Below are 22052 nucleotides of genomic sequence, written 5' to 3'. Positions count from 1 at the left end.
TGGGGGCTAGAAGTCCTACAGTTTCTAGTCCTGGAGACCACTTTAACCTGCCCTGGTCCTTTTCTAGAAGTGAAGGGTGGTTAGAAACTTTGGTTATGTAATTAAGATTGACCCTTGGTTAAGATTCTCTACAGTAAAGGATTCAAGTATCCCTCTGCCTTCTTTTCTGTTTTAGAGAGAACATTTATATAAATAGATTTTTTTGTTTTCTTGTTGTTGTTGTTTTCTTTTGTTTAAAGAATAATTCACCATTACCACAGAAAATTTGTGAAAGTACAGACAAATCAAAGGAAAATAAAACACATCCCTAGTCCCACCAGTCAGATAACTCGTTACTCAGCTGTACAGCTTTCCCAGGCTCTTTCTATACTTGGCTGTCATTTATATTGTTTATATTGTTTAGCTATAAAACAAAATATATATTGTTCTATACTTGGCTGTCATTTATATTGTTTATATTGTTTAGCTATAAAACATAGTGAATTTATATTTTTTGCTTATTTCCCTCAATACCGAGTGTATATTAAACTTTCCCCTGTGTCATTCAATGCTCTTTGATAGTACCGTTTTTAATGACTGCCTCTTATTCCATTAACTGGATCTATAAAATTTATTTTAGTTACCTGTGGTTGGACCTGTACATTATTTTTAGTTTTCTTCCAATTATATGCATGATTTTTGCTTCAAGTATGAATTATAAGTTCCTAGAAGCTGAATGGGTGGGTCAAAAAGAATGCAAAACGTTAGGCAGTTGACAAATCTGGTTCTACTTCTTCTAAAATGAGGTAACTGGTGTTGTGACATTGTTTGAGGAGATACGTGGTGGGGGTGAGTTCTGAGGCAGATAATTCGGCAAGTACCTACATCTGGCTCTGGAATGGATTTCATAACTTTTGCCAGCAAATGGACCTTCTTTGCCATAGACTGTTACCAAACTTAATTTTCTTCATTTCTAGTTTTCTTCCATCACATACGACCCCAAAGCAAGTTACCTGCAACAGCTAGGGCTACCGGTTCCAAGATGAAGGCTCTGTACTGGTGGATGGAGCGAGTCATCACTGTTGATCCGAAGGGAGATAAGGAGTGAGGAGGGGTCAGGATGTCTGCTGCCCACTCTCCCGTTCGCCGCCTCCCGCTGGCGCTCTTCACCTTTCAGTGCCAGATCCAGTATGATAGTGAGAGTCCAGGGCAGCTGGGAGAATGGGGGTTGATATTCTCAGCCCGTTTCTGGCTTGCTTGTTTTCCCAAACAGCTGGTAGAGCAGAGATCATTCGGTCGTATTTCAGGGTAAATCAGAGGAGGAACAATAGTGGAAGTAGTAGCATCGAGAAATAAAGCGTGTTATGGTTGGTGGATGCAACTTTAAAGAAGGCAGCAGTGCCTTCTTAACCTGATGGATCTCCAAGACGTATGAGGACAGATTCCCTAATCCCAACTAATGGAAGAAGCAAAGGACTCAGTGTACCTTTTACAACCTTAATGTTACCTTAATGACAAAAAGTGGGCCCCCTCCCTCTCCCCCCTCCCCCTTCCCCCCAACACAGGGTCTGTCTGAACAGAGAGGTGTCTCTCCATGAACTGGGTACCTTTTAGACCTGAGTTAAGCTGATTGATGAGCAGCAGCCTCCATGGAAATATCCTACTTGAAATGGCTACTTTAGGGTGATGTAAACTAGGAATTGTTGTTTCATTTAATTTTTTACAACCTAAACTAAAATATTGACTGGAGATTGTTAATGTATATTCCACAGATAGACTTAAGGTAGATCAAATAGACACAGAATCACGTTACTACAGATTTTGAAGAAACTGCTGAGGCAGCAAAGCAGGGAGATAAAGTGAACCGATCAGGTTCTTCTTTAGATAGAGATTCCAGATGAAGTCTCTCTTTTTTCTAAAAATCATAAATTACCTTGCAGATACTACATATGAAACATAAAGCTTTGCCTAAATTCCAGTCTATTTATATAACCCAAGTTGGTAATGAAATGTGCCTCATTAAACTAGAATACTCGAATGTGGCTGTTACCCTTTGCTGGTGTCACTGAGCTTATGTTATCGGATTCTACCAGAAATAATCTGTCAGCAAAAAATATTTTGTAGTGCATATAAGCATTCATGTTTTATGTAGGCGCTTTCGGGTGGTTTGTGTATTTGTGATCTAGCTAAAGGACTTTCACTTTGACCTCATCAAGATCCACATGGCTCTCTGGGTTTTGGGTGTGGAACTTGAGCCTTTAGTTCTCTTGGCATTTGTCATTTGGTCTGAGACATCTGGTGACCAAAAGAATTAAAAAAAAAAAAAGTTGTGAAAAAAGGAGTTTTCATAGGTCTTTTAAAAATAGGTATTGTTTAGCATGTTTTAAGTGCCATGGGAAAATTCATGATAATTTTTTTGCCCTTTCTCCAGCTTTTGCATTAGGAAAAAAAACCACTTTTATGTACAACCCCAAGTACCTCAATACATTCCTTTAAAAGTATATAAATATAGGGGCACCTGGGTGGCTCAGTTGATTAAGCGTCCGAGTCTTGGTTTTAGCTCAAGTCATGGTCTTGGGGTCGTCAGATCAAGCCCCATGTCAGGCTCTATGCTTAGCGCAGAGTCTCCCTCAGACTGTCTCTCCCTCCCACTCACTCTCTCTCTTTCAAATAAATAAAATCCTTTTTAAAAGAATATGTGTGTGTTGTGTGTGTGTGTGTGTATGTATGTGTGTGTGTGTATGTGTATATATATATATATATATATATATATATATATATATATAAAATCACTATATGTATTGATAAAATCCGATCCTGCAGTTTTCCCTCTGTGGATCCCGGTTGTCCCCATTTTACACTTGGGGCCACTCAACTTTTCGGGCAACTCCAACAGGTTTCTTGCCGTGAAGGGGAAAAGGATTTTTAAAATTCTGCTTTGGATAAAATGTATTTTACATGAAAATGTTCATGAAGTAGAGTTGAACCTGTCCAGACTGCTTACAGGTGGAAATGAAGAGGGGAAGAGAAACTGAACTTCAAGGATATAGTCAGAGCTGCTGCAAGTTAAACCATTTATCTAGGGCTGGCCTTGAGATTTTTTTTTTCCTACTGTGGTAAAGAAAAATATTTTTATGCATTTATCCTGGTTTCTAGTTGATGAAAATCGTATTCTAAAGCCCCAACTGCGTGTCTTCAGTTCAGAGCTAGAACAAACGTGCTTCTTTCTTGCTCATTTCCTCACGTGGTCGATTTACTTCACCACACGCATGCGCACACCACGCACACGGTCTGCCAGCGCCGGTGGGGATGTCTGTTCCGCATGGAGCCTTTAAAACGTTCAGGTGGTAGGAGGAGAGGTCGCAAAGCCCTGGAGTTCGAAGGAGACGTTTGAGAGATGGGTGAGGTTTTGAAAACCATCCCAACATGAAGCTTGGTAAAAAGGCACGAGTATCACGGGTTGTTTCTCTTAGGCATGATGGGGCAGTGAGGAGTCCTCTCCCTTAGGACCTGTGCAATTTTGATGAAAATCAGGGAGTTTCTTCACAAAGAGTTTTCTAAACCTTAGCCCTGTTGACATCGTGGGCCAGACTCTGTTAGGGGTCACCTGTTCTGTGCACTACAGGCTGGCCAGAGACATCCCTGGCCTCCACCTACTGGATGCTGCTGGTCCCCTCCACTTCTGACAACCAGAAACGCCTCTAGATGTTGCCAGATGTCTCCGGGGGGAACAAAATCCCTCCCGAGGTAGAATTGCTGATTTAGAAAGACCAGCACAATAATTCCAGCTTCTGATATGAACTCCAATTTGAGTTGTTAGGAGTGGTTTTATTTTATTGGAGCAGAGGCAGAGAGTCGCATCTTTGCCTCAGTAAGATGGGGTGGTTCCTGCAGAATGTAGAAGTGTTGTATTCCTTGTTCGGTGCTGCTCAGAGGCTGCTGTTGGCTGATCCCTGGAAAACAATGCTCTTTGTTTCATGTTTCTTTCAGGTGACGATTGTGGAAAAGGCAGACAGCTCCAGCGTACTCCCCAGTCCTTTATCTATCAGCACCAGGAACAGGATGACCTTCCTGTTTGCCAATTTGAAAGATAGAGACTTTCTAGTGCAGAGGATCTCGGATTTCCTGCAACAGACGACCTCCAAGATATATTCGGACAAGGAGTTTGCAGGCAGCTACAACAGCTCAGATGATGAGGTCTGTGGGATCTGCCTGAGGGTGTTTGCATTCATCCTAGTGCTCTGCCCGAGAGTGGGCCCTCCTTGTCCATTCTGTTGGATCCTCAAGCTGTGCTAAGATAAGGCACTTACCCTGATGCCCAGAGCAGTGTCTCAGCTCATATAACTCTCATGGAGTTTGTCTTTGGGATCACAGAGCTAGACAGAGCCCTGTAGATCATCTGGTCTAACCTTATTTCGTAGTTGAAGAAATTACTAAGTAATTGGTCCTGTTTACGCAACAGTGTTCACGTAGTGACGTTGTTGGGAATGTACAGAGGTCACTGTAGTCTCGAATCTGAGATGCATCATCACGATGATGACTTTATTATGATCAAATACATATTGTGTCCCTTACAAATTAGGCCCTGGGCAACATCCAGGGGAGTCAGAGTCCGGGAAGATAGGTGTCCAGCTCAAATGACAGAGCAATTACTGGCAGCTGAAATGTACTGTAAAGATGGTGACCTCACAGGGAGCAGGCCCGCCCTAGTCCACCTGGTCTGAGCTCATGGGGGCATCAGAAACTAGAGCGGGCACGAGGGGGCGGCCCTGTAAGCAGCTGATGCAGCCATGTCATGTTTCCCTGCATGCTAATCAGAAACTAACGGCCAACCAGTTTGCTGCAAAAATGCATCTAAAATAAGAGGAAACCTGTTTCGAGCATTGCGGCTTCATGGTCTAGGACCCTACACCTGTCTCATCTCCGCCAAAGCGCTGGCTTTCTGCCTTCCTCCTGTGTTTTCACGTAGCGAGAGACCTGTTGGGCACCGTGATGCAGCTACTCGGTCTGTGCAGAGGACACTGGAGAAGTGGGTTGTCCGCCTGTGCTGTTTCAGCGTCTTTTCTTCTGTGTGCCGGCAGGTGTGTTCTCGGCCTAGCAGCCTCGTCTCCTCCAGTCCCCAGAGGAGCACGAGCTCTGATGCCGACGGAGAGCGCCAGTTTAACCTGAACGGCAACAGCGTCCCCACGGCCACACAGACCCTGATGACCATGTACCGGCGGCGGTCCCCAGAAGAGTTCAACCCGAAACTGGTGGGTGTCCCCTGCTCTTGCCTGAAACTTTGTGTATTAGAACAATCACAGTGATTGATTTATTTTTTTAGAGATTTCACTTATTGGATAGGAGAGACAGTGAGAGAAGGGACACAGCAGGGGGAGTGGGAAAGGGAGAAGCAGGCTCCCCAAGCAGCAGGGAGCCCAATGCGGGGCTTGATCTCCAGGATCATGACCAGACCTGAAGGCAGACACTTAACGGCTGAGCTACCCAGGTGCCCCTAGAACAATAACATTTAAAAGGGTTTTTTAATCAAAGTTAACTCATAAATATCTGTGTAAATGAATATTTTCCTATAAGCAAATTAGATTTTTATCTAAATCTCTCATTGGATCTTAGAATGGCTTCACAGAAGGAGATGAGTTATATAGCATACATGTGACATTTTGTCTTTTTTTTTAATCAAATATTTTATTTATTTATTTGAGAGAGACCATGAGCTGGAGGAGAGGCAGGTGGAGAGGGAGAAGCAGACTCCCTGCTGAGCAGAGAGCCTGATGCAGGGCTCCATGTGGGCTTTTGTCTTGTTTTTAACTATTGTTTAAGTCAGCCAACAAGTAAGTACATAATTTCTCAGCGCACATTTCAAAAACACCAAGTCACTTTCACTACATAAAGCCATAAATATAATTTGCGTTCTGCTGACCCATTTCAGGTAAATGGAATTCTGATTCGGGGCCAGAAAGCTTCAAAGCAGAACCCCAACCTTCAAATTAGATTCAGGTGTCAAATGAGGGAAGGACTGCGGAAAATCTGAGTTCTTTGTTCCCCAGAGCTCTGTCCAGAACATAACGACTCTATTCAGTAGGGGAGATATGCTGCTTTTCCGTCCAACTTCCCCTTTCCATCCTCAAAATACTTTGAGACGTAGCAGTGTTTCATTTATCCCTTTCAGGCCAAAGAGTTTTTGAAGGAGCAAGCTTGGAAGATTCATTTTGCTGAGTATGGGCAAGGGATCTGCATGTACCGCACAGAAAAAACGCGGGAGCTGGTGTTGAAGGGTATACCGGAGAGCATGCGGGGAGAGCTCTGGCTGCTGCTGTCAGGTATAGCTGGGCTTGGGCTGGGGGGCCCTGACCCTGGGGTGGGCGGGACCTCAGCAGTCCCCTTCTGCCTCCCGTCATGCATCTGGGCTCTTTCGAAAATGTAGCGCTGCCCTTCAGCACTAAATAGCCTTTCCTGCCCCAAGTGTTGCGGTCCCTCGGTGAAAACACAGAACACGTATACACCTGTCCAGATACGGAAGCCATCATCCCCCAAGTCTGCATAACCTCTTTCACCCCTTCATTAATGCTACTTAGGAGAAAAGAGAACCTGTGGGAAAGAGTATAATGCTTTGTGATTTGAGGAGTTTGTTGTTGTTGTTGGGGCTGTTTTTTTTGTTTTGTTTTGCCTTTTCCTTGCTGTGTCCATTGATGAGAATACGTCTCATTGAGAATTCTTAAGGGTGGCACATGGTCAGAGCCCCATTGAAGCAGGGAGAGGGAGGAATGAGAAAGCCTCGTCCTTGGTGTTTGCCATCTCCTGAATTTGGTGGTTGTCACTTGGAGATGTGAAAGAGAGGCCAGAATGTGCACCAGAACTGGAGGCTTAGATCACACTTACACTCCAAGCTGGAGACACTAGGAAGGACGGAGGGGGGGTGTGTCAAGGAGCAGTGGGAAAAATGTGCCTAGTGGGGTCAGACATTTGAGTCCTGCTTGAGACCGTAGGTTTTTCAGGCTAGCCCCAGCATGCCTGCCTCTTGGCCCAAAGCGTCCAGTGTATCCCAGGGGTCTGTTCTGTTGTGAACATCCAGGGAATTTTTTTGTTTTGTCACCAATCTTTATAAATCAATTGCTTTACTGGCTAGAAGCCTGAAAAGTAATCATTTTAGATAAACTTATGTGAATATTTTTATTTGAACCTAAGATGGTCCAACACAAGTGCTGTTATCAAAACCTTTTATTTTAAACATGACATTAAAATTAAAAGGATAGTTGCCACACTTACAGGAAAGCCTTTTTAAAAAACCAAACAAACTCATAGCTCCTTCTAAAAATAGCTATTAATGGTAATTGCCTGTGATGAGATGTATTAACGTCTCAGCGGTTGGGGGGATAGAATCCTGAAAAATAATTGGCTTTATCTGTTTCATGTAAAACTAGCTTGTTCTAGCCTCATTTACCTGGCTTATTTTCCTTAAGTAGACGAGCCTTAGCTCCTCATCTAGAAATCCAAATTTGAGTCAAATGATGTCTGATTACAAATCCAACCCAAGAAGAGCCTCACTGTCCTGTCTTCCATCTACCTTGTGTTTGGTGAACTAGTCACCTTGACAGACTCATTCAGATCACTGTTATAGTAAACAAAAAATTCTGTTTTCTTCCTCATTCAAATTAGAAGTTACTTGCAGCTGGATGAAAATGAAACTCAAAGTGAAAGCCAAGAAATAGTACATAATAGTACACAGCACTGTTGCAGAGACACATGGAGAGTTGGACTGCATATTTTCTTTAACGGTAATGGACGATGTGAGGCCAGGGGTGGGGCAGCCTACAGCTCGTATTTCCACCCAGCTCACTGGGGGCAGGATACATGTAGTAGGATGCAAGCCAGCTCACCCATGGGCAGAGCCCTGCTCCTGGTCTGGGAGCCCCGCCTGGATCCCGCCCTGCGCCCTGTGACTCTAGGGCCACTATACCAGGACCAGGTTCAGTGCACCCAGTGAAGTAAAGTGCCAGCCAGATGATATAATATCTTTGCACATCTCCCTTGAGAACAAAGCAAAAGCCAGTGTTAAGTTGCTGTCAACCCGAATGCCTTTTCCAGGGTAAGTGTGAGTGGTAAGGTTGTCTCTTCTGGGTGGCTGTCATTGACACAGTCCAGGCTAGCCCAGGGGTTCTAGTTTCTAATCCATGAAATACAGATCAGTTTATCTTGTCACTTAGTGTGCGTGTGTGTGTAATATGCATATCTGTGTGTGGGTGTTTTATATGTGTATTTGTGTCTGTCTATATATTTATAATTACATAAGATATTTATTTAGATTTAGATACTTTTGTATAGCATTTTCTGTCTTTAAGAATCTTAAAATGCAAATATCTCAAACCAGTGATTCTCAGCCCATTTCTCTATGCTCATCCCCACCCCCTGAGGAACTGCCAGCCGTAACGTGCTCACTATGAGGAATGCCCACACCACCCACTGCAACTCTAAAATCCTTGCATACATTCTAACACCTCCTCTACTCCTCAGTATGGCTGTTTGAACTCTTCAAACCTTACGCTTTTGCGTTCGGTTTTCAAACTTGTTTGGGGAGGCAGAACTTTCTTTTTCAAGGGAAATCTTAAGGAGAACCCTAGTAAAATACCAGGAAAACTGGTCTGGCTGAGACGAGGACGCCTTGGTTTACTCGCGTTCCTTCCTCCTCTTCCCTAAAGTAGCCCCCAGATCACCGTGGAAGTTCTGTGGAACACAGATATTTAGTTTGCGGACCTCTAATTTGGCTTACAGTGGAGCTGAAAGAGGGCAGCAGGCCGCAAGTAAATGTACCAAACTGGCCCCAATTGCAACAGCCCACCTCATCCGTGGGCTGTCGTTATCTCGCGGGTGTCCTTTGCACGGTAAGGAACACAAAGAGGTTCACTTGGTCAGCTGTGTTTGTGACCGAGGACAGGGTCCACCCCTTTGGATGTTCTATCTGTTGGGTATTTCCTAGGTGCCATCAATGAGAAGGCCACGCATCCTGGGTACTACGAAGACCTAGTGGAGAAGTCCATGGGGAAGTATAATCTTGCCACAGAGGAGATTGAGAGGGATTTACACCGCTCCCTTCCAGAACACCCAGCTTTCCAGAATGAAATGGGCATTGCTGCTCTAAGGAGAGTCTTAACAGCTTATGCTTTTCGAAATCCTAACATAGGATATTGCCAGGTAAATGACACAGGTGGTTTAGATTTTTTTTTTTTTTTTGGACTGTTTGTTAACCAGCAAGTCGGTAAGAAGAATGGTTAACAGAACCATCCCTGCACCTAAGTTACTTGACCTTGGCACAAGAGACCTTGTGGACTGGGTAATTCTTTTTTTTTTTTTTTTTGACTGGGTAATTCTTTGTTCGGGGTTGTCCTGTGCTTTGGAGGATGTTTAATAACATTCCTGTTTAATAACACATTTAATAACCTCTCTCCACAAACTCCCTAGTTGGGACAGCCAAACTGCCTTTAAACATTGCCAGATAGCCCCTGGGGAGCAAAATCTCCCTGGGTTGAGACCCCAGCACTGAGCGGAGGAGCTGGGAGACAAGAACGCCCTTTCCGGATCCACCACCTCATATCTGGGTGACCTTCAAGGCGCTTCTGATTACTCTCCGAGCTGCCTCTCTTCCCTCCCTGAGGTAGAGGAGAGTGTGCCTGAGCACCTGGCCTGTAATTCTGGATTCTGAGTTCCACAGTGCTCCTGCCCTGCCTCCTAAGCAAGAACATATTTGAGAATGTAACTTTTATATGCTGTGATTATACTTCAATACCCATTAAAATAAATTCTTAATCTGGTGTTCAAAAAATGTTGCCCCCAAAGCAGCTAAAATTATCTCTTGAACTAATACATGCACCACAATTAGGGAAGCTCCAAGATCATGTGACTCTAGACTTAAAGACCACATATTCAGAGAGGCCTTCCTGGACCATCCAGCTAAAAGCTAAAGCAGGCTTGTGCTCGCTTCAGCAGCACGGTACCAAAATTGCAACGATACAGAGATTAGCATGACCCCTGTGCAAGGATGACATGCGAATATGGGAGGCGTTCCATATTTTAGTGGGAAATACAGGCCTTCAGTAATGGAGTCAGTAAGTGATGGGAATAGAAGACAGAGCATAAGGAATGTAGTCATTGATACTGTGATAGCCGTGTGTCAGTGTAGCTGTCAGGACGCTTGTGATGAATGTAGCCTAATGTAGAGACTTGAATCAACTGTACTCAAAAAAAAAGTGAAATCACAACTGGCGATTTGTCAACTATTGACAAATACCTCAGACATCTTCCAAATCCAGAAAGATGGATATATATTATATTATGATATATATTATATATGGTATAATATAATTATGTAAATATATTGTGGTATATTTATAATATATTATAAAAATATATTTTTTACTAAATGACTGTTGAACACAAAAATAGAAGGAAAGCTAGATAGGTAGATAGATAAATGCTAAAGGATGCTTAATTCCTCTGCACACACATACACACGTGCACGCGCGCACACACACACACACACACACACAGTACAGGTCTTTCTATTCCACTTTAGTTAATCTCTTTGATAGCACTTAACTTAAATACACCCCCCAAACTGATTAACCTTTACATCTTTATTCTTTCTCTCTGACATCAGCATTTAAGTCCTGTGAGACTTTTCACCACTGTATTACCCCCCTTCCTATCCCCCAGTACTTCGTCCAGAGCCTGTTATAAACTTACCTTGACTGAATGACTAAGGAACTAACCGTGACCATGATCATGTACTAGAACTGGCAGGTTAATTCTCAAGCAGAATTTTATTAATGATTTCACTTGGGAAAATATTACGACTTACAAGAAAGAAAAAGCCTATTAGACCAAAAATCCTTTTTTTGGTATTTATATTGTAGAAGTCCAACGAACAATCACTGGTTTGTAAAAGATCAAAATGAAGTACAGGAGTTAGTTGGCCTCTGCAATTATAGAAATCATATTTATCTTTTGATCTTTCTCTTTTTAATTAAGAGGACTATTAAAGTAATTGAGCCCTGAGTGGTTATGAGCTAGCTGATCATATCTTTTAATAAAGTGGGTTACTTTAGAATTTAAATCACTGTTACTTATCTCTGCCATCCTTATCCGGATGAAAATAGTGGGTGAAGACTCCAAATTTGAAAGGTTTTATTGTTCTCCAAGAAGAGCCTCAGGCCATGTGTCCTGGGTTATAGGAACCATTATGGAAGATTAAAAAGGAAATGTTTATCTTGTGAATGAAGGGTTAGAAACACTGAGATTGTAGCAGGTTAAATCTTGGTCAGATAGCCTTCGGGCAGAGGTTTTGAATGAGGGCTTGCCTGTGTGTAGGGGCTGTCTTTGGTAAGTATTGGTGTTCATCAAGACTCAAGAGTTGCAGGCTCGAGGACTAATGGTTGGTACATTTTTAAGGGGCTCTAAATTATAAAAAACAAACAAAATTTAGACGAATATGCATGTGGACCTTGCAGATCCTTTAGGTGTTAATTATCTGGCCTCGGCTGAAAAAGTTTGCTGGCCCTGTGAGACTAACTCAGTAATTTTTTAGGTTCACAAAATTTCTTATGTTAACCTGTGTTTGATGTATTTAAAATCTATTTGATGATACCCTTTTTCATGCCTTCAGGCCATGAATATTGTCACATCCGTGCTGCTGCTTTATGCCAAAGAGGAGGAAGCTTTCTGGCTGCTGGTGGCTCTGTGTGAGCGCATGCTTCCTGATTACTACAACACCAGAGTTGTCGGTATGTGGGGAGGTGGTTAACATGTTAACCCACGTCTCATCGCGAAGATGTCTCCAGAGCCAGGATACGGGCTAGAACACCGTTTCCAGTCACCCTTAGCCAAAAGAGTTTCCGACTACTCCAGTTTCCCAAAATGGGAATGAGAGGGCTTGAATTAGTATGGATTGTACACAAAGGAGCCCCATGCAGCTTAAGGGAATATACACGTATCACTGTTGGAGAAATTATTGTAGAAAACACTCAGTGTAGGTGTCACTGTGGCATTGGGAACTGTACCAAACTCGTCAGATTTGACAAAAAATGTTTTCATGAAGCAGATGGAATCTGTGGACAGCAGAAGTATGCAAAAAAAAAAAAAAGCATATAAAAATGTACCCCAAACTAAGTTCCTGCAGTATTTTTCAGAACTGATTTCATTGCAAGGCAAACCATGACTGTAAGCGTTCTTGAGTGTTAGACATTCCATTTTAGCAGGACAAGCTTTTTATTGCTAGTAGTAAAGTGTATGCTTTATGCTTCCCTCCTGTGCTCATTTCTAAGCCTTTTCACACTGATATGATTCACTGGGAAAATTCTCCAGAAATATCAGTAAGTTGATCATGAGTGTGTATGTACAACTGGAAAGCTTTTTTTTTTTTTAGATTTTTTTTTTCTTTTTTAAGTAATCTCTACATTCAACGTGGGCCTCAAGCTTAAAGCCCCGAGATCTCATGCTTTACCGACCAAGCCAGCCAAGCACTGCTGGAATGCTTTTCAGTTTTAAAAACATGAATTAAAAAAACAAAACAAAAAAAACAAACAAACAGAAAAACCCCACAAAACTCATATGTGGGGATAGTGCATCCAGAAAAGCTACTTATTTTTTTAAATAAGTTTGCTGAGAAACGGAGTCATCTACATTTCATGCCTAACCGAACAATGAGATCTTTCTAAACTGTCTTTTCCAACAACCCTTATGGTTGTGTTATTGCCCTTTTGTGGTAGGGAAGCAGGGCAGGAAAACTCCAGAAAGAGAAGAAGCACCCAGAACTAATCTGCTGACCTCGCGGTGTTGACACCTTGGTCTAGTAACGTAGTAACTAGTAACAGGGTAGCAGCAGAACTGTTAAGAGAAAGGAGCCAACTTGTCTCAGCGGCAGCTGGGAGCTCGACTGTCTTAACCAGGCCAGTTGGTGGTGTCCCTCAGTAAGAAGGTGCGGTGGGTTCACCTGTGGACTTTTGTGTCCACCCCTGCTGCAGGCGCACTGGTGGACCAGGGTGTCTTCGAGGAACTAGCACGAGACTATGTCCCCCAACTGTACGACTGCATGCAGGACCTGGGCGTGATTTCTACCATCTCCCTGTCTTGGTTCCTCACGCTGTTTCTCAGCGTGATGCCTTTTGAGAGTGCAGTTGTGGTCGTGGACTGTTTCTTCTATGAAGGAATCAAGGTGATATTCCAGTTGGCCCTGGCTGTGCTGGATGCGAACGTGGACAAGCTGTTGAGTTGCAAGGATGACGGGGAGGCCATGACCGTTTTGGGAAGGTAATGGACAAAGCCTCACTTCGCTGTTGTTACTGTTTTTAAAGAATTTATTTATTTGAGAGAGAGAGCTCACGCAAGCAGGGGGAGGAGTAGAGGGAGAGGGACAGGCAGACTCCATGCGGTGCCTCAGGGCTTGATCTCATGACCCTGAGATCATGACCTGAGCCAAAATCACGAGTCAGGTGCTGAACCGACTGAGCCACCGAGGTGTCCCCTGAGCTTCGCTTTGAAAACCACCTCTGGTTTCTTCTTGGAATTCACCTTCTGTCTTTCTCCTTGGTTTCCTGAGTCTTAATGGGCTTGATGGAAATCAGAACGCCCACTTTTGTCTGTGGCTGAGGATTTATTTTCATGCACTGCGTCTCCAGAAGAATTTCATTCTGTTCTTAAGGAAAGCCTAGTCTGTTCTAAAATGCTGAGTTTGTAGAACGCGGGTAGAGAACTGTAATGGGAGAATTCCAAACCAGCCTCTGGTGACTTCTGATTCATTTCTTTGTTCAGGTATTTAGACAGTGTGACCAACAAAGACAGCACACTGCCTCCCATCCCTCACCTCCACTCCCTGCTCAGTGATGACGTGGAGCCCTACCCTGAGGTAGACATCTTCAGACTCATCAGAACGTCTTATGAGGTGGGTTTCGTTTCCTGCCTGAGTGTCACAGTGCTCTGAGGGTGCTGGGTGGGACTCTGCTGGATGTGTGGCACCCACTTCCATCACTAAGTACAGGTATACTTGCTTCCTTTCACCTCCGGAGAACTAATCACCAAAGTGAACAGCTGCCTTCCAGCTGACAGCTTTGAGCTCCAGAGATGGGAACTGAATGGGCGCCTAGGACTCCTGCTGGGTCTCAGGCCTTAGAGCAGATGGCATGACAAGCTCTGACTTGGTCCTCTGCCATGCCCACCCTGAAGCCAGACCAAGTAGCAGCTCAGATTCATCTCTGCGCGTACTGCGGAAGGGCTGTGGAGAGCAGGCATGGCGAGGTTGACCTGTGCACATCAATTCACTTCCTGTTCTCATGCCAAATACGTAGGTCTTCTCTGAAGAAAACAAGCCAATTCTCTTGAGTCCAAGACACACGGAATAGTCTGTACCATCCTAGAGAAGAACAAGAGTCCTCATACTTCTCTAAAATTGCTTGGCCTCTGTGGGGGAGGAGGCCTTCCGGTTCACAATGACCCTGGATCTAGTCCTGATTCTCAGAACTAATGAGTTTCTAGGGACGAAGGAGGCAGTGTGATGTGCCCAGTGGCATTTGGTGCTATGGAGCCCCAAGGACTCAAGTGTCCATAATACCTAATCGTTTCTTCATTTCCTGATCCTTGTCTCGGAAAACTTTTTTATAGAAATGATCAGTAAGAAAGAGAGTGACTCTTCTGCTGAGCACACTCGGCCCTCACAGGTGTTTTGGAGCTGGAGGACAATTGTCAGCATTCCAACCAGGAACAGCCTGCATTAAGGGAGAAAGAGTGAGGGACAAGCTGAGGACAGAAAAAGGCTCTCTTAAAGAGAATAAAAAATTTGGTGCTTTTGAAAATATTGGTATAGATCCAGAGATCTTTTCAGAAATGTATGTCCTTTTACTCTTAAAGGGGACAAGACTGATCAATTTTTTTTTTTAATTTTCATTGACACTCAATACATATTGAAAACAAAACACTTTTTATATCTTTTAGAATCCTAAAAGTAATGCATGTTTATTTTTAAAAATGAAGAAACTGTGGAAAAATGGGGAAGAATGAACTTCATTCTAGAAACTATATCATGTTTTCCTTCAAGTATGTTCCTGTATTTGCAAAATACACTGAAAAAAATAAGCCTCTACTAAAAAGTGCTGTGAAACATCCTGTTTTTCACCTAAAATATACCGTGAACGCTCTCTAATATATTAAATATTAATTAAAGCCATAATTTTTTTAAAATTTAAATTCAACTAAATATAGTATTATTAGTTTCAGAGGCAGAGTTCAGCGATTCATCAGTCTTACATAATACCCAGTGCTTATTATATCACGTGCCCTCCCCGGTGTCCGTCACCCAGTTACCCCATACCTTCACCACCCCCTTCCCTCCAGCAACCCTCAGTTCATTTCCTGTGATTAAGAGTCTCTTATGACTTGTCTTCCTCTCTGGTTTCTTCTTGTTTCATTTTTCCCCCCCTCTTCCCCTATGATCCTCTGTCTTGTTTCTTAAGTTGCGCATATCAGTGAGATCGTATGATAATTGTCTTTCTCTGACTGACTTTATTTCACTTAGCGTAATACTCTCTAGTCCTATCGGTGTTGTTGCAAATGGCAAGATTTCATTTTTTGATGGCTGAGTAGTATTCCACGGTATATATGTATGTATAAACCACATCTTCTTTACTCATTCATCTGTTGATGGATATCTGGGCTCTTTCCATCGGTTGTAAAGCCATAATTTTAATAGATTATTAATATTCTGTTTTAATGAAGTACCAAAATTTATTCAACTGGTCACTTTTGTTGGACATTTATTTTGATTACTTCCAAAATTTTCAGTATTTTATGGCAAACTTATATGGTATGATTATATATATATGTTATATATATAGATACATATTCTGTATTCTATGATAAACTTGTTTGCAAATATCACATCTCTGATTATTTCCTTAAAGTCCATTCTAAGGAATAGATCTATAACAATAGATCAAAAAGTATGAATTATTTCCAAGCTCCTAGCATACACTGTCCAGTTTCTATAAAGATTATTCCAATTTGTATTTCCACCAGTGGAGATTAAGGATGGCTATTTCACTTCAGTCTCTCCAGAACTGGTTATTATCATAATGCAATAAAGAAACATCATTGCCTCAGCACTTTTGGGTAACACTCTGTTGGAAATTGTGGATGACTATTTTTCCAGAAAAAGAGCCCATGTGATTAAAAGCAATGGTGGTTATCATAGCAGCGGGTTGTTTTTCTAAAGGCATCCCCTGGAACCTTTATTGTTAAGAGATTTCTGGACCAAAGTCATAAATCTTAGTATGTGGAAACTCAGCTTTATTCCTGACAGCAGATATGCCAACAACGTGCTGAGGTCAGCAATTGAGCCAATTTTAAGGGAAAGAGAAGAGAATGGAGGCAAGACCAAGGGTTGGTTTCCACTTACATCCTCTCTGGCTGATCCCTAATGGTGGCCCTTTGGTTGCCAAACATCCTGTGGCAGGATACAGCAGTGGTTTCCTTCCTTTGCCTAGATAGACCCCTTTTATTTATACCAACGCCTGCATTACCTGGTCTTTGAATGCATAATGACTGTTTTTTTTTATTTTCTCTACTTCGCATCACCACACTGCTCATAGCTCTCATGGCTCCCCAGTGCCTTACAGTTCATCCTAAAGAGACCACCACAAACCCTTGCTTATCTCTCTTTTTCCCTCCTAGCCATTAGATTGGTGGTTCTCAGTCTCGCCTGTGCATTAAAATCACTTACAATTTTTTTCAAAGTCAAGTGAATTCCCAGGTTCCATTCCAGACCTATTAAATCCATATCTTTGGCATGAGGCCTAAGAAATAAGTCTTTTTTGGAAGTTCCCCAGATGGTCCCAGTACCCGGTGAGGGTTGAGAATCCCTGCCCTACATGCAGAATGGGGCCACTCGTCACGGAAACTGTTGATAACCTGGTTTGAACTGAGGCACGACGCCAGTCCTCTGAGGCACGCGATACATTTATTCCCGTGCTTCAGGATACTCAGCTAGGAAGACAGAAAAGTAGGAAAAACACTGAAAGTACTTTCAGCTCTGAGGTCTCGTCAAGGACTCCCCCGCTGGCTGGAGGTTGGTTAGGTATGGATCAGATTTCTCCCGATGAGATAACTTTATTCATAAATGCCTCATGGAGAAATTCTTGCTCATTTTAAGTTTTCCCAAGACCCTACTGGAAGGAATTGTACAGACAATTTGAAAGGTAGTGTTGTTCTTTGTGGGTCCCATGTGTGAGGCTCTGCAGTTGTCAGAGTTATACAGAAGTGCAACACAACGCCCCACCTTCGGGGTTGACCCATAGACCAAGGTGACCCTCCTCGCAGGCACAGGGGCACATGAATAACCTTACAGCAGACACATGACCACCAAGGAATTTCTTCATGTTCCAGACAACCCAACCCAGTGGGTCAAATCTGAGAAAAGCAGGGAAAGGATGTGGCTAATAAAACACAGGGAGGCGTTTGTGCCGGACATGCACTTAACGAAAGTCCCAAATAGTGTGTTGAGCTTATTAATGATAACCACAAAAGTTGCCTCTCATTGAGAGCTTACCTTGGGCAGGGTGCTGGGTGCTTCCCGGTAGCCCCACCAAGTAAATAGTAACCCATTTTTTTTTTAATTAAAGATTTTATTTATTTATTTATGTGACACAGAGAGAGAGATCACAAGTAGGCAGAGAGGCAGGCAGAGAGAGGAAGAAGCAGGCTCCCTGCTGAGCAGAGAGCCCGATGCAGGGCTCGATCCCAGGACCCTGAGATCATGACCTGAGCCGAAGGCAGAGGCTTAACCCACTAAGCCACCCAGGTGCCCCAATAGTAACCCATTTTTAAGGTGAAAAGGGAAGTTGAGAGACATGGAGCTAGTTTTTCCAGACCACACAGCTGGAAAGTGGCTCTCTAACATTAAAGCTAGAGCCTATGGGATTTGTCTGGATAGAACAGAGATGGAATTGTAAGGGTATGTAGACATGAGGTCAGTTGATCCAGGAGAGGCTGGGGAGTGGGGAGTCTTAAAACCACTGATTGATTTGCAAGGCACTGAACAGCCCCTTGGAAGCTGAGGAGAGTTTTTCTTCAAGGACATTAGTTCTGCTCCCCGTGCAATAAATTGGAGTGGGGAGACCTGAAGGAATAGGCTAGCAAAGAAGATATTATAGTTGTGTCAGTGGGGGAAAACCCAGGAGATACAAGAAACACTGTTTGTCTATCCATTTGTTGAAAAAATATTTAGGATGTTAAAAGTGCTTATCTTATGCCAGGCCCTGAGCATACATTATCAACACCTGGTGTGAATATTTTTTCTTTCTTGATCTTTAATGTATAGAGGTTTTCCAGCACAGTAGAAATCCCAAGGTTAACCCGATGTATTTCTATAACCCATCACACAGTCTAACAGTTATCAACATTTTTCTGACCTCTTTCATCTAAGTCACTTTTTTTTTTTTCCTGGAGTGTTTTCAAGCAAACTCTAGACAGTATACTATTTTACTTGTAAACCCTTCTTTATGTATCTCTAACAGGAAGGATTTGGGGCCTTTATTGCTAATGCCTGGCTTTGACTTCCAAGTTTAATTCTTTTTTTTTTCCTCCAAGTTTAATTCTTTTTTTTCCTCCAAGTTTAATTCTTTTTTTTTTTTAAAGATTTTTATTTATTTATTTGACAGAGAGAGAGCACAAGTAGGCAGAGAGGCAGGCAGAGGGAACCAGAGAAGCAGGCTCCCCACTGAACAGGGAGCCCCATGCGGGGCTCTATCCCAGGACCCTGGGATCATGACCTGAGCCGAAGGCAGAGGCTTAACCAACTGAGCCACCCAGGTGCCCCCCAAGTTTAATTCTTAAAAGGCTATTCATCCCTCAAAAAAAAGAAATGTAGCTAAATTAGTTAATACCAGTTGTTAATGAAACCTAAGCTATTACATTAGTACGTTTTGCCTGATCTATAGATAGATGTCTTTTTTCTCATGCTTTTGCCAACATTCCTAGGAGTAATAACAGCTACCATATAATAGTTGTTTTGCCTGTGTAACTCACAGACTCCTTACCCAACCCAAAGAGGTAGGAATAATTTTCCCTCTTTTGCTGATAAGGAAGCTGAGTCTCATCAGTTTTCATGAAACTTCTGTGGAATGTGAGACTCGCATCCCTGTCTGACCATGAAATTGTAGCCTCGCTATAATACCCGGCTGTCAGAAGCTGTCTCCTTTATAGAAGCCAAAGTTTATAAGTTTATATTAACAGACTTGTGGATTAGGGGGTTTTGTTTTGTTTTGTTTTTTAGAGAGGGAGAGGGAGTGTGGGGGAGAGGGAGAGGAAGAGAGAGAATCTTAAGCAGGCTCCATGCCCAGCACAGAGCCTGACGCAGGGCTCCCTCTCAAGACCCTGAGATCACGACCTGAGCTGAAATCAGCAGTCAGACACTTAACTGACTGAGCCACCAGATGCCCCAATGGTGTATTTTTTTAACGAAGATGCTCTAGAGCGGGTGGCAAGGTCCCATAACTGTGCACGTGGGCTGACACCCAAGTGGGCAGCAGGTGAAGGAGTGGGGAAAAGTGGCCTTGGGGTGCTAGGTGTGAAGGCCTGCTTGGCGGTGGGGCAGTCTCTCTGCCCCTGGAGATGAGGAGCCATGGTTGCTGGAACCTCTGATTTTTCAAGAGAACTCAGCAGTCATGATTTTATTTGAATTGTCCTAATTTTCAAAATACTCTCTTTGCCAAACGTGCCACGGTCTCTCTAGCCTACTGGCTGCCTCTTTATTACCTTCTACAACTTTTAAAATAAATTTGGGGCTCCTGGGTGGCTCAGTCAGTTAAGTGTCTGCCTTCAGCTCAGGTCATGATCTCAGGGTTCTGGGATCGAGCCCTGCCATCAGGCTCCCTGCTCAGCATGGAACCTGCTTGTCTCTTTGTCTCCCACTGTCCCTGTTGTGCTCTCTCTTTCTCTGTCTGACGAGTAAATAAATAAAGTCTTTTGAAAATTAAATCCATTCATTCGTTCATTCATTCTAGGTAAATATATAATGATAAAGGGCATTGTGCTTTGACTTTTCCATGCCCTATCAGAATCAATGATCTGAGAGACTGAGAGTCAGGTTGTATTTTTCTGCCCATTTTGCAAATGATAGAACTCAGAGAGGTTAAGTAGCTTGTCCAAGGTTTCCCGGTATGTTGGAGCTGAGATTCAGATCCCAGTTCTGTTCATCTCTACTGCTCTCGTCACTTCTTATGTTTTAACTAGCAGGCTCAAGCTAGCTGATAATTAATCAGTTCACCTGAGCTATTTTACAATGAAGCTGACCAAGGTGTTTTTTCTATAGACTTTTTCTCGTATGACCATGGCTTTTCTAAGCCTTTCTGCAAGGCAGAGATCTCGAGAGAGTTAGTACCTTGAGGAGCACAAATTTGGTTATAAAATAAGGCCCTGCTTTCTGACAAGGCGTTATGAAGGTGTTGCATGGATATGAATACTGTCCCAAGTTGAGAGTTCTTTAAAGGTCAGAGGACTCTAGAGTGGCAACCCATTCAGGAAACATGTGACTCCAACAAGCAAAGTGTTCACACTGACTTCGTATCCTGATTCCTTCTTATCTTCCTCCTCATCCTTCTCTTTCCTCCACCTGAATACCACCGCCTCACCCAAGGCACACATGCACGGGACAGACAGATGCCACCACCCCAGAAAAAGGCAGGGGGCAGATTGGGGGAAGTACTCCTTCAGCTGTTTGAGAATCTATCACCCATCCCTTGGTCCCAGCCTCCCACAATTTCACGCTGTTTTTTTCTAAGCCCAGAGGCTCACATCCCATCTGTTCCTCCTCTCACCTCCAACCCACTCTTCCAAAGCAAAGCCTCACTCACCTAGACATTTGGAGATTTTGGACCAAAGAAAGGACCCTCAGGTGTGAATGGGATTCAGTCCTTTGGCTAATCCCAGGAAAATAAGTACGCATAAAATAAGAAACATTTAAGAGGCACTTTTGAGCATAGTTTCAATGAAATACTCTTACATAAAAACAAAAGCTGTTTTAGAAATGATGCTACCTTTTTGTTTCCATAAATTTCCCTGTGGTAGGCAGATTTGTTCAGATCCTTCCGTGGATTTATGGCCTGAACTAAGTTTTGTGTTTGTTTGTTTTGGTTTTTGTTTTTCGTGGGGTTTTTTGGCTGTTTTGTTTTGTTTTTAGGCTGCAGCATTTGAATATTTCTAGCCCTCTCTGGAGGATTTAGAAAGGAACCTAGGGATGCCTGGGTGGCTCAGCAGGTTAAGCCTCTGCCTTCGGCTCAGGTCATGATCCCCAGGGTCCTGCATCAGGCTTCTTGCTCTGCAGGGAGCCTGCTTCTCTCTCTGCCTCTGCCTGCTTGTGCTTTCCCTCTCTCTCCCTCTCTCTCTCTCTGACAAATAAATACATAAATAAAATCTTAAAAAAAAAAAAGAAAGAAAGAAAAAAGAAAGGAAGAGCCTATTGAAGTTGGTGGAGACTGGACCTTGTGTTCTCTTTCTCAAATCTGTCTCTGTTCTCCATCATCCCTATCTTCCCAGCAACACAAGGGGGAGCTTGGAGGGATGAAGGAAGTCACAGGGAGGCTGCCCAGGAGGAAGGAAGTCACAGGGAAGGCGAAGGGAGCTCTTGTCTGCTCAGGAACCATGGTGGGGCCAGGAAACGCCAGAGAACATGAACTGGGAACTTGAGACAAACCGGTCCCCACATCATCCCTTTATCTGAGCCACTTGCTCCTTGTCCCAAGTCTGCGCAGTGAGAATGGGAACATGTGCACACAGGAGGGGTGAAGTGGTATGAAATGATAAAGGGCCAAATGCCTAGTTGTTAGCCGGTGTAGGCAACCCTGGGGGAATGGGGCAATGCAGCAAAAAGAGGAAGCTCTGCCTGCATTGAAGATGCCTCTCAGCTCATGAAGACGTTAGAAATTCGATTGGAAAGTTAGAAACAGGCTACAGAAATATTTGGATAAAAATTGAGTGGGAGAAGAGATGTACATGAGATGGATTATTTTGTTTAGTGTCTAAAGAAGAGTAGATTTTTA

The 22052-nt window shown here is 43.2% G+C and overlaps 1 protein-coding gene across 1 annotated transcript in view; it reads left to right on the top strand.

Annotated features, from left to right (window-relative positions):
• The window catches only part of TBC1D9 (TBC1 domain family member 9), a 120845-nt gene that overhangs the window by 76089 nt on the left and 22704 nt on the right, over nucleotides 1-22052 (top strand). The window contains exons 7-13 of the mRNA XM_080797137.1: nucleotides 3970-4176; nucleotides 5061-5231; nucleotides 6149-6299; nucleotides 8954-9168; nucleotides 11636-11753; nucleotides 12993-13278; nucleotides 13780-13909. Of these exons, the coding sequence (XP_080653263.1) occupies nucleotides 3970-4176; nucleotides 5061-5231; nucleotides 6149-6299; nucleotides 8954-9168; nucleotides 11636-11753; nucleotides 12993-13278; nucleotides 13780-13909 (1278 nt within the window). The remainder of the gene's footprint in view (nucleotides 1-3969; nucleotides 4177-5060; nucleotides 5232-6148; nucleotides 6300-8953; nucleotides 9169-11635; nucleotides 11754-12992; nucleotides 13279-13779; nucleotides 13910-22052) is intronic.

Source organism: Martes martes (assembly GCF_963455335.1).
Source record: "Martes martes genome assembly, chromosome: 2".
NCBI lineage: Eukaryota > Metazoa > Chordata > Mammalia > Carnivora > Mustelidae > Martes > Martes martes.
Note: the sequence above shows the minus strand (reverse complement) of the source record. Positions and strands in the feature narration are given on the sequence as shown.